We start from the raw sequence: 11860 nt of genomic DNA, 5'->3' as shown, positions 1-11860 counted from the left end.
TGCCCTACAGGTGATGCTTCTATATTAAAAAGAGGAGATGTAGAAGAACATAAAGTAGATTTCTTCAAATAGCTAGCTTGGTAGATTATGAAATTAGAACATGGCTACATGCATGTGTTAGAAGCTTGTTTATTGTTTTAAAATATGAAAATAGCATTGGATGCATTTAGATTTCGGATTGTTGGTATTAAAAGATTGTTTTTGGATGTAATGTGATTTGAAGTTATGTTTGTGAGGGATTGCGAACATATTTGTACGTTAATATTGAGTTTATTACCGTTAATATTGTCTGTGACAGTTACGTTGAATGATAGTAATTTACATCATTGGTGATGAATTTTGATTAGGATTGCCCATGGATGCAAGTTTCTAGTTGTTCAAATCGTGATAAACTTTGTATCTTTCCTGTTTATATGATCACCCTTCTGCTTGGCCTAATGTGAATACAGCAACAGCATTATTCTTCATTTCCAGGAAAGAGACGATGAACCTTTTCACCTAATTCTTCAAAGTACAAGAATTCCTCAAGTTGCCAGAATAATTGGCCTAGGGCCCTCTCACCAACCAAATCGTCAACATAGGCTTGGGATGGGAACCAAGTGTAATCCATTATTAAAAAAAAAAAAAAAAAGTACAAAATGCATGCACTAAAACTTGTATCTACAGAACTTTACCTGTAATGTAAGGGTCAAACTATGCACATCAATAGCACAACCCTTGACTCCATGGCTCACCCATCCAATAGCACATCCCTTGACAATCTGCCAACTTTTTAAGGAGCCAAAACAACTTAAAAAGTTTTATTTAGAGAGCCTTCAGCAAGCAAGATTAACAGCATGGACATTTTATGTCCTTGAAAATGTGTACAACATACATAGTGTCCTTTGTGAGGAGGAAAATGATAAACCAAGGAGGTCAGCGAAAATATAAAATAGAATAGATTATACAAGGAGCACAAGAAAAGAATATTCACACACAAGAAAACCAGAGTAAAACTGAAATCAAAATGCAAATACATAGGTATTGTTACAGGCAGAATAATGTTTATACCAACCACCCATAAACAAGGTATACACAAGTTCCATTTCCCATGCTTTAAGTTCCTCTACTTCAACATAAGAGTCTACCACCCCTTACATCAAAACCCAATCCACTGAGCATACTTTTTGGCTGTCCTTGTGAAAGCTCCAAAAATCTGAGCAAACCAAACCACCAACAACCCACACCCCAGCACAAGCAAAGAAAGAAAAACAATATAAAACCATAAGTAAAACGGAGACTGAACTATTTAAGTTTCAACCCCATGCTCTGAGTCCGAGCTCATAACAGTTCCTTCACCTTCAAATGACGAAGCATTAAGCTTGCATCTTGTACTCATCTTTTTCACTTCCTCACTTGAATATATGTAGATTTTCCTAACCATCTTAACAAACTCCCTGCAATCAGAAAGAAAACAGTATTTACAAAACAGTGTCTATTAAATGGGAAATAGAATACTGTAGTAGACCAATTTTGAGTTACTTACGGCCATGGATCATCGCCCACAAGCATCTTGTCATTTTCATCATCAGTAAAAACAACTGCCCATTTGTTCCGTGTACGAAGTTCCCCTTTAATCTCAAACATTTTCTCCAGCTCATCTATAAGATCATTGTACCCCTTCAACACAGTCAAGTCAACAGCACGGCCAACAGCAACCCCTTGCATTTGCACCTTCTCAACAACAACAATATTCATTGTAATCAGCATCAATACTAGAAGTAGCAGCACAATCCAAATTGAACCAGCAATAACAATAAATTATACCTTGGTACGAGTTCTCATGGAAAGAGAGGAGCCCTGCTTGCTCTGTGTCTCCTTCGGTGACACGTCTGGTATAAGTTGCTTCTGTTCGTTTGAGGACTTTGAAGCATCCAGATTATGCACCCTATCAGCTTCTGGTATTGCAGTTGAACTAGATCCTTTGGCACTACTGGATATCATTATTGCTGATTCCCTCTCTGGAGGAGCAGTGGTTTGGGAGTTTTTTGTCAAATCAATTCCAAATAGCCGGCAACCAAGAAAAGTCTTAGATTTTGTCCGCTTTTCTACGTGGTCATTTATGGGACCATTATTTAGCATAGATGAACCTGGAGAGAGGTAATCAGGGTGTGCTGTCACAGTTTTGTTGTCCTCTGGTGAATCCGAGAAAAGATCTAGTGAGACATTCACATGTGGAGAAGAGGGCCATATGCCTTCTGTTCGGATGCATGAGCCATTAGTGTTGATTTCTTTCTGGCTAGAAGGCCAGACACCACAGGTTTCACGGCTTTGGACTTCAGCAGCACTACCTAATTGGGTTAACTCATGGGAGTGAGTTGATCCATGAAACCAAAATGCTGATGCTGCAGAATTGGTGGTGATTTCTACATTCCAATAGTTGCACATAAATATCAAATACTCTCACCTATTTCAATGAACAAACTCAACAAAGTAGTTTCTCATACCAGAAGATGGAATATCAACAGGTCGGGGCCTCTTGCTCTTTACCACTGGTTGAGTAAGGTTTAAGGATGCAGAAGAAGCAAAAGGCTCTACCTCCCAGGGGGAAACCCTCTCTGGCCTTGGTATTGTCGCAGGTTCATCCCAGTGAATCTAAAATGGGAAGTAATTGTGACAAACAAGTATAAAAAAGAAGATAATAAATATGTCAGAATATAAATGCATAAATAAAACCTATTTTCAACCTTCAATGACCGCCATTTAGAATCTGACCACTCTTTAGATATATCTCCAACCCCAACTATAGTGCCTGTGAACCTGAACAAACAAATTACATAGGAATTAACTATTAAGATTAAACAGAGGAAGGACCCAACGCCCCAAAAACATATTTTATTTGTTACCTTCTTTCCGGAGAGTCTTCTCCCTCAAATCTCATCTTAAAGCGCATGCCAACTGAAAACGCATTGTTAACAGCCTCTAGATATTTGTTTACACCAATAATGAACTGGCTAGTCCTGAACAAATCATGTAGCAAAAAAAAATCGAAGCTAAATAAACAGATTAATCAACTGATACACACATCCAAGTTTACAAATTTATGAGCACATCTATCAAACCTTGGCTTGTAAAAAACTACAAAAAGGGTTTGGGTCATAACAGCATGAGAAGCAGTAGCTAGCACTCCAAGATGCATGCTCTGGCTGGATATCACAGATGAAGGCATGGGACTCTGCTGACGGGCAAGACGCCGTACACCTACTCGCAATTCCCCATTATCACCCCTATACAACAAGTTATTGTTAACCAAAAAGATTAAGCTACCACAAGATGCATGCACCTGACTCTAAACAACAAAGCACGTATAATACATCTAGTTTATGTACCTCAAAAACACAAAGGCATCTCCCGCAACCAATCTCTTGGATGTGACAAAGTTACTCCATCCCGTTGTAAGCAAATGCCTCCGTGGTTGGCCTAATCATTCAATTTAAATGAGAAACATCGCTTTAACAATAGAACAAGGCTACAGAGTCATTCCCTAGTAACATATCTAATTCTACTTGTGCTTTGGACTAGTTTGCTCCTAATGAAATAAACTAAGGCTTCTACCAGAAATTGAACAAATGTGTTACCTCTAAATATATGCTTAAACTTCCACTCAGACCCATGAAGATCCTTGGCAACCAATTCCTGAGTTGGTGTTACTTGGGTCATGTCCTACCAAAATATAAACAGCAAGCAGTGCATGTGAAAAACTTTCTATCAGCCACTAGAACATGTATATTCAACAATAGATTATCAAAATGAGAGTTATTACCAATGAAGGCAGGCATTCAGTGGCGTGCTTTCGAAGAACAGAGAACCCTCCATGAGTGCTTGTATCTGAAGCAGTTAAAATTTTACAAAACGAGTGCACTGTTTGCCTCGGAGGCTCAGGTGGGCATATATCAGGACTTGAAGGCTGATTTTGCTGCAATTCACCATAACCAAATATAAATTCTTTCTACTCAAAGACCTTACTTCTAGAGTTGGCTAATTCTTTTTTAGGCAACTATTGATTGCAGAGAAATCGTGGAGAATAAGATTAAATGAATTAGAAAATTGTCATTGTCTTTCTCTGATTAAGGGTGTTTAGCAACTAGACAAGTTAGATTTTTTTTCTTATAATAATTTTTTCCTCCAAAACAAGTTATCTGATATCATTCTTTCATAAATTAGGGGAACCAAATATATATATATATATATATAACATTCTATATTCTCAAGCCCACCTACCTAATATAGATTCTCAAGCCCAACAACCTTTCTTTTTCCCACATTTTCTCAGCAGCCAAGCAGAGCCAAAAATAAAAAAATAAATAATAAATAATTAAGACCAGAAAGAAATAAAATCTCACATCTGCTTCCGGTTGCAAAGTGATCTGTGCATAAACCTCATCTGATTCTTGTTCAGCCTACAAATAAATTGACCAACAATTTTAATAAATCCAAGTTATAGAAAACAGAAAAAACAAAAACAGATATCTAGAAAATCAAGAAAAAAAAAAAAAAACAGAATACCAGTAATCGAATGTGAACAACACGACAAAGGATCTTGGGAGGAAGATTAAACAGAGGGATTTGCTGATTTAGCCCCTGATTTGTTGATGCTTCCAACTACAAAACCCAATAAAGCAAAAAAAAAAAAAAAAAAAACATTGAAAACATGCGAAAACAAAAGAGGAAAAGCAGATTTTGATCTGTTTTTGGAAACAAGGAAAACAAAAACAGTGAAAGCAAAGAGAGTGGTTGCACTGTACTTGTTCCATGTGACCCTGAGGGAAGTAAAACACTCTCTCCCCAGGCTTTGGTACATCCACCAGAGGCCCTGCACATAGCTTCCACAGCTCCGTGTACAGATCATCATTTACACAACCTGCAAAATTCCAATAAAATTTTCAAAAATAAATTCAGAAAAAATATAAATATAGTGGATCTTAAGCTTTAGCTTTATTTAGTAGCTGAGAAAGTTTCTGCTTCGCTTGGTTGCAAGAAAACACAGGCGAATGAATTAAGCTACAACTTCTAACATCAATTTATTTTTGTGAGCTGAGAATTCAAAACCTTCACTCTAAAAAGCTTAAAGACTAATATTTAGCTCAGCTGGTAGAAGTTATTCGCTTTTTTTTTTTTCTTCAAAACCAAGAACGGAAAAGAGGGTTTTACTATAAAGAAAAGAACAAAACTTTCACTTTCAAATTATTTTCCTGCGTTTTCTCGGCAACCAAACAGAGAATGCTTTCATTTCTACTCTCTTTTTCCAAACTTCTCGGCTAACCCAGAAAGCTTCCTTACCCGTTTCCGCTTGAGAAATCGACGAGCTGCCAGGACTCCCTTCCAGATGTGCCATTGAAGACCCCACAAACAAACAACGTCGTACAAAGGAAAACAGTGAAGAAGAAGAAGAAGAAAATAAAACCCAGCAAACGAAAGCAAGCTCAAAGGTCAGTCCTTTAGTATCTGTAGTAGTAGAAGAAGAAGAAGAAGAAGAAGATGATGATGATGAAATATAAGACTACCCCATTTACAAGCAAGAAAACCCAGAAAGAGAGTAAAGGCAGGCCTAGGCAGACAGGACGGTTATGCTACGAGTAATCATAATGATTAGTTGCTGTTGAGGCTGTTATTGTTATTGTTGTTGTTGTTGTTTTGTAACGACTGCCACACTCTCTCTTCTGCTTCGGTTACAAAACCGGCTCTTCTGCTTTTGTCTTTGTTTGGTCCCCAAAAACCACTTTGCTTTTTTTTTTTTCCTTTGTGAACCTCTCTCCGTGTCTCTCTGTCTCTGTCTCTCTCACTCCTCAGCCTTGTGTGGTGTTACTTACTGCTGTCGTTTTTGGTTCTTGTTCTTCTTGTTGGGTCTGGTCTGGTTTTGTTCTTCTAATAAGGGAGACCCTGAATCAAAGAAATGAATCAACGTTACCAAATCCCCAAAATTTCCTTGCTTTTTTTTTTTCCTGTGTGACTGAGAGAGAGAGAGAGAGAGAGTCAATATATTAATACACTCTCTCTTTCTCTGCTGGTTTCTTTGTCTCTCTAGTCTCTTTCTACTTGTTTGTTTTCTCTCTCTCTCTCTAGTCTTCTTCTAGCCTTCTATATTAGACTATACTGTTGTACTCTATTTCAGTGTCCACACTCTCTCTCTCTCTAAAATAAAAAGTCTGTCTAGTCCTCTGGCCTATGTTGCCATACCTGTTCTGTTAATTTCTTTTCTCCAGTGATGCGGGATAAACACTCCTATTTGGCCCACCAAATTTTCATCCATCAAATATGTTTTCTTTTCTTTCTACAGGTTTTACTGGTATAGTACAGTCAACTGTACAGAGTTACATACATTATACATACATTCTGTAGAGTTTATAAGTATTGATGACATCTATTTTATTTTTATTTGGGGGTTACTACTTTACTTACTACTAGTGATGTTCTTTCTTTAATCCAGATAGTGTAGGATATAGTTTGTTATTATATTAGAAGAATGATGTCATAATGAAAAGTTATTACTTATTAGCTATTAGACAACTACAAATCATAGTAACACTTGTTATATAGAGCAAACAATAATAATAATAATCAAAATAACACTTCTAAATCAAATAAAGTATCAAACATCAAATAAAGTATCAAACGCCAAGAGCTTTATCATTCAACTGGTTGATATTTTTGATATTTATAACTGAGACATCCAATATTCAAATCATTTTCTATTATAATTAAAAGATATACTGTCAAACAACATATACCTCTAGTTTCAAGGGAAAAAAAAAGTTTAGTTTACTTCTAGTACTTTGTTAACTGGACATATCTTTTAGCATTTCTCTTGTTTTAAATATATAATGACAAGTAGTAGTGGGTTTTCGTCTCCACATTTTATTTAGTTAATGAGTGATGTGACAATCTCTCATTAAAATAAAAGAAGATTTATTTTAAAAAAGTATTGAATGTAAACCAAAAAAAAAAATATATATATATATATATATATATCAAACAACAAATGCCAATTTTACATAATTTTACTAGGAACATGATTATTTTTTATGATAGAACAAAAACTAGCTTTTTGTGGCATAAATGGAGTCTTTTCTTCTTTTGATCGGTGGGATTGCACTATGAATGGTGGAAACAATTATATCAAAGAATGTGAAAATACAAGTGTATGATCAACAAAGTATGTGTACATAGAAGTATGTGAATTTCAAAAGATGTGAACATAAAAGCAAATGATCATCTAAGCAAGTAGACATGAGAGAATATGATCGTCAAGGCAAGTAAACATGTGAGCATGAGATCAACAAGGCATTTGAACATACAAGCACATGAGTATTTAAAACTAAAACTACATACACATCTTACCGTTCAATTAACTTAGGATTTAACCACAATCATCAAAGCATGTATGTGCTCGAGCATTCAACTATAAGAACATTTTGATCTCTAAGCGTATAGATATATCGTCGATCAAGTTTGTTCACATGTGGTTTAATAATAAATCTTGTTTAGGAGAGGCACTTAATTTACATGTTGCATTTAAGCATGAGAGAATGCAGGCATTTGATTAAGAGTGCATACAATCATATGATCACTAGAGCATAAAGCACAGCAGAATTTGAGAACCTAAGTACACAGACCTTAAATCTACCAATAATCTCTACATTCAAGCAAAATCATCAAAGCATTTGAGCATACGAACGTCCAACTACATTATCACTATGGCCTCCAAGCCAATACAAATATTAGCATCTAATTGTGTGCACATATGTGTGGATATCATACAAGTGAATATCTATGCCTGTGTGAGAGCGATTATCAAAGCATTTTAATGTAGGAGCATCTAATAATCAAAACTTTGAAAGGTACTAGCATGAAATTTTAAGAGCAAGTTGGCATGTAATTGTCAAAGCATGTAGGCATGGGGGAATATGACGATCGAAATATGTGATCATCAAGGAAGTATGTTCACATACGAGGATCCAATCATAGAAGTGTCCAAGCATATGAGGATTATGGCATATAGGTAAGTGATTAAGTTTTCTTAAAAGCATGTTGACATAGGAGCATACGTTTATCAAAGCATGTGAACATAGAAGTGTATGATCAAAAAGTATGTGTGCATAGAAGTATGTGAATTTCAAAAAATGTGAATGTAAAAGCATGTGATCATCAAAGCAAATAGAAATGGGAGCATATGATCGTCAAAGCAAGTACACATGTGAGCACAAGATCAACAAAGCATGTGAACATACAAGCACATGAGCGTTTAAACCTTAATGTACACACACATCTTACCGTTCAATTTCCTTAAGATTTAACCACATTCATAAAAGCATGTATGTGCCCAAGCATCCAAGTAAATGAATGTTTCAATCCCCCAGCGTATAGATATATCTTCAATCAATTGTGTTCACATGTTCAAAAATAAATCTTATTCAGGAGTGACACTTAATTGATGTTAAGCATTTAAGCAAGAGAGAATACAAGCATTCGATCATGAGAGCACAATATTATATGATCACTAGAGCATAAAGCACATGAGAATTTAAGAACCCAAGTACACATACCTCAAATCTACCAATCACCTCATCATTCAAGCGAAATCCTCAAAGCATTTGAGCTTACGAACATGCAACTGCAGGATCACTTGGCATCCAAGCATATACAAATATTAGCATTCAAGTGGGTGCACATGTGTGTGGATATCATACGAGTGAATATCTATGCTTGTGTGAAAGAGACTATCAAAGCATTTGAATGCAAAAGCGTGTAATAATCAAAACGTCGAAAGGAAAGAGCATGAAATGTAAAGAGCATGTGGGCATGTAATCATTAAAGCATGTAGGCGTGGGAGCATGTGACCATCGAAATATGTGATCATCAATGAAGTATGTTAACATAGGAGCATCCAATCATAGAAGTGTCCACGCATATGAGCATTAAGACATATAGGAAAGTGAACAAGTTTTCTTCAAAACATGTTGATATAGGAGCATACCATTATCAAAGAATGTGAAAATACAAGTGTATGATCAACAAAGTATGTGTACATAGAAGAATGTGACTTTCAAAAGATGTGAACATAAAAGCAAGTGATCATCTAAGCAAGTAGACATGAGAGAATATGATCGTCAAGGCAAGTATACATGTGAGCACGAGATCAACAAAGCATTTGAACATACGAGCACATGAGTATTTAAAACTGAAACTACACACACATCTTACCATTCAATTAACTTAGGATTTAACCACAATCATCCAAGTATGTATGTGCCTGAGCATTTAACTATAAGAATATTTCGATCTCCAAGCATATAGATATATCGTCGGTCAAGTGTGTACACATGTGGTTCAAAAATAAATCTTATTTAGGAGAGGCACTTAATTTACATGTTGCATTAAAGCATGAGAATTCAGGCATTTGATCATGAAAGCATAAAATCTTATGATCACTAGAGCATAAAGCAGAGGAGAATTTAAAAACCCACGTACACATGCCTCAAATCTACCAATCGTTAACATTCAAGCAAAATCACAAAGCATTTGGGCATACGAATGTCCAACAACATGATCACTAAGGCATCCAAGCCTATACAAATATTTGCATCCAAGTGTGTGCACATGTGTGCGGATATTAAATGAGTAAATATCTATGCTTGTGTAATAGTGATTATCATAGCGTTCGAATGTAGGAGCATATAATAATCAAAAAGTCGAAAGGTAAGAGATTGAAATTTTAAAAGCAAGTGAGCTTGTAATCATTAAAGCATGTAGGCATGGAAGCATGTGACCATTGAAACATGTGATCATTAGAGAAGTATGTGAACATAGGAGCATCCAATCATAGAAGTGTCCAAGCATATGAGGATTAAGGCATATAGGAAAGTGAACTAGTTTTCTTCAAAGCATGTTGACATAGGAGCAAACATTTATCAAAGCATGTGAACATAGAAGTGAATGATCAACAAAATATGTTTACATAGAAGTATATGAATTTCAAAAGATATGAACGTAAAAGCATGTAATCATCTAAGCAGTAGAAGTGAGAGCATATAATCATCAAAGCAAGTACACATGTGAGCATGAGATCAACAAAGAAAATGAACATACAAGAACATGAGCATTTAAACCTCAAAGAACACATATGTCTTAACGTTCACTAGAGCAAAAAGCATACCAGAATTTAAGAACCCAAGTACACATACCTCAATTCTACCAATCACCTTGGCAATCAAGCAAAATCATCAAATAATTTGAGCATACAAACATACAACTACATGATCACTTAAGCATCCAAGCCTACACAAACATTAGCATCCAAGTGTGTGCACATGTGAGAGGATATTATACGAGTGAATAGCTATGCTTGTGTGAAAGGGATTAACAAAGCATTTGAATGTAAGAGCATATAATAATCAAAACGTTGAAAGATACGAGCACGAAACCTTAAAAGCAAGTGAGCATGTAATTGTTAAAGCATGTAGGCATGGGAGAATATGACCATTGAAACATGTGATCATCAAAGATGTATGTTCAGAGAGGAGCATCCAATCATAGAAGTGTCCAAGTATATGAGGATTAAGGCATATAGGAAAGTGAACAAGTTTTCTTCAAAGCATTTTGACATAGTAGCATACGTTTATCAAAACATTTGAACATAAAAGCATATGATCAACAAAGTATGTGTACATAGAAGTATGTGAATTTCAAGAGACGTGAACGTAAAAGCATGTGATCATCTAAGCAAGTAGAAGTGAGAGCATATAATTGTCAAAGCAAGTACACATGTGAGCACGTGATCAACTAAGATAATGAACGTACAAGAACATGCACATTTGAACCTCAAAGTACACATATATCTTAACGTTCAATTACCTCTGGATTTCAGCACAATAATCAAAGCATGTATGTCCCCGAGCATCAAACAACACGAACGTTTCGGTCTCCGAGCGTATAGATATATCGTAGATCAAGTGTGTTCACATGTGGATTAAAAATAAATCTTATTTAGGAGTGAGACTTAATTTATATGTAGCATTTAAGAAGAAGAGAGTACACGTTTTTTACCATAAGAGCATACAATCATGTGAGCACTAGAGAATAAAGCATATGAAAATTTCAGAACCCAAGTGCACATACCTCAAATCTACCAATCACCTCGGTATTCAAGCAAAATCATCAAAGAATATGAGTATACAAACGTACAACTACATTATCACTTAAGCAACCAAGCCTATACAAATAATAGCATCCAAGTGTGTGCACATGTGTATGGATATCATACGAGTGAATATCTATCGTTTTTAGAAAGTGATTAACAAAGCATTTGAATGTTAAAGTAGATAATAATCAAAACGACGAAAGGTATGAGCATGAAATTTTAAAACCAAGTGAGCATGTTATCGTTAAAGCATGTAGGAATGGGAGAATATGTACATTGAAACATGTGATCATGAACGATGTATGCAAACATAAGAGCATCCAATCATAGTAGTGTCCAAGCATATGAGCATTAAGGCATATTGGAAAGTGAACAAGTTCACTTTAAAGCATGTTGTGACATAGGAGTACATGATTATCAAAGCATGTGAACATAGAAGTGAACGATCAACAAAGTATTTGTGCATAGAAGTATGTGAATTTCAAAAGATGTGAATGTAAAAGCATGTGATCATATAAGCAAGTAGACATGCGAGCATATGATCGTGAAAGCTAGTACACATTTGAGCATGAGATCTACAAAGCATGTGAACATACAAGCATGTGAGAATTTAAACCTCAAAGTACACATACATCTTACCGTTCAACTACCTTCGGAATTAACCAAAATCATCAAAGTATATAT

At 35.6% G+C, this 11860-nt stretch overlaps 1 protein-coding gene across 1 annotated transcript; it reads right to left on the bottom strand.

Moving 5' to 3' along the window:
• Positions 1 to 968: 968 nt before the first annotated feature.
• Positions 969 to 6150, bottom strand: LOC112005008 (auxin response factor 18). The gene is made up of 14 exons (XM_024037250.2): positions 5320 to 6150; positions 4785 to 4900; positions 4546 to 4641; positions 4383 to 4439; positions 3803 to 3955; positions 3618 to 3702; positions 3369 to 3459; positions 3102 to 3266; positions 2886 to 2999; positions 2727 to 2799; positions 2487 to 2634; positions 1807 to 2405; positions 1526 to 1713; positions 969 to 1436 (listed from the first exon to the last, which is right to left on the bottom strand). Exons 1-14 carry the CDS (start codon positions 5372 to 5374, stop codon positions 1289 to 1291), a joined length of 2088 nt encoding a protein of 695 aa, XP_023893018.2. The 5' UTR covers positions 5375 to 6150; the 3' UTR covers positions 969 to 1288.
• Between the last annotated feature and the right edge of the window lie 5710 nt (positions 6151 to 11860).

This window comes from Quercus suber, unplaced genomic scaffold, assembly GCF_002906115.3.
Source record: "Quercus suber isolate HL8 unplaced genomic scaffold, Cork oak 2.0 scaffold_119, whole genome shotgun sequence".
NCBI lineage: Eukaryota > Viridiplantae > Streptophyta > Magnoliopsida > Fagales > Fagaceae > Quercus > Quercus suber.
The sequence above is the reverse complement of the archived record's forward strand: the minus strand, read 5'-3'. Positions and strand labels throughout refer to the sequence as shown.

Excerpts from the sequence above, each read along its gene's own strand:
- LOC112005008 (XM_024037250.2), bottom strand. The coding sequence starts at position 5,374 with ATGGCACATCTGGAAGGGAGTCCTGGCAGCTCGTCGATTTCTCAAGCG. Across the intron at positions 3,956-4,382 it reads CTTTGCAACCGGAAGCAGAT|CAAAATCAGCCTTCAAGTCC; the intron begins GTGAGATTTTAT and ends GGTGAATTGCAG. Across the intron at positions 2,406-2,486 it reads TGTTGATATTCCATCTTCTG|AAATCACCACCAATTCTGCA; the intron begins GTATGAGAAACT and ends ATTGGAATGTAG.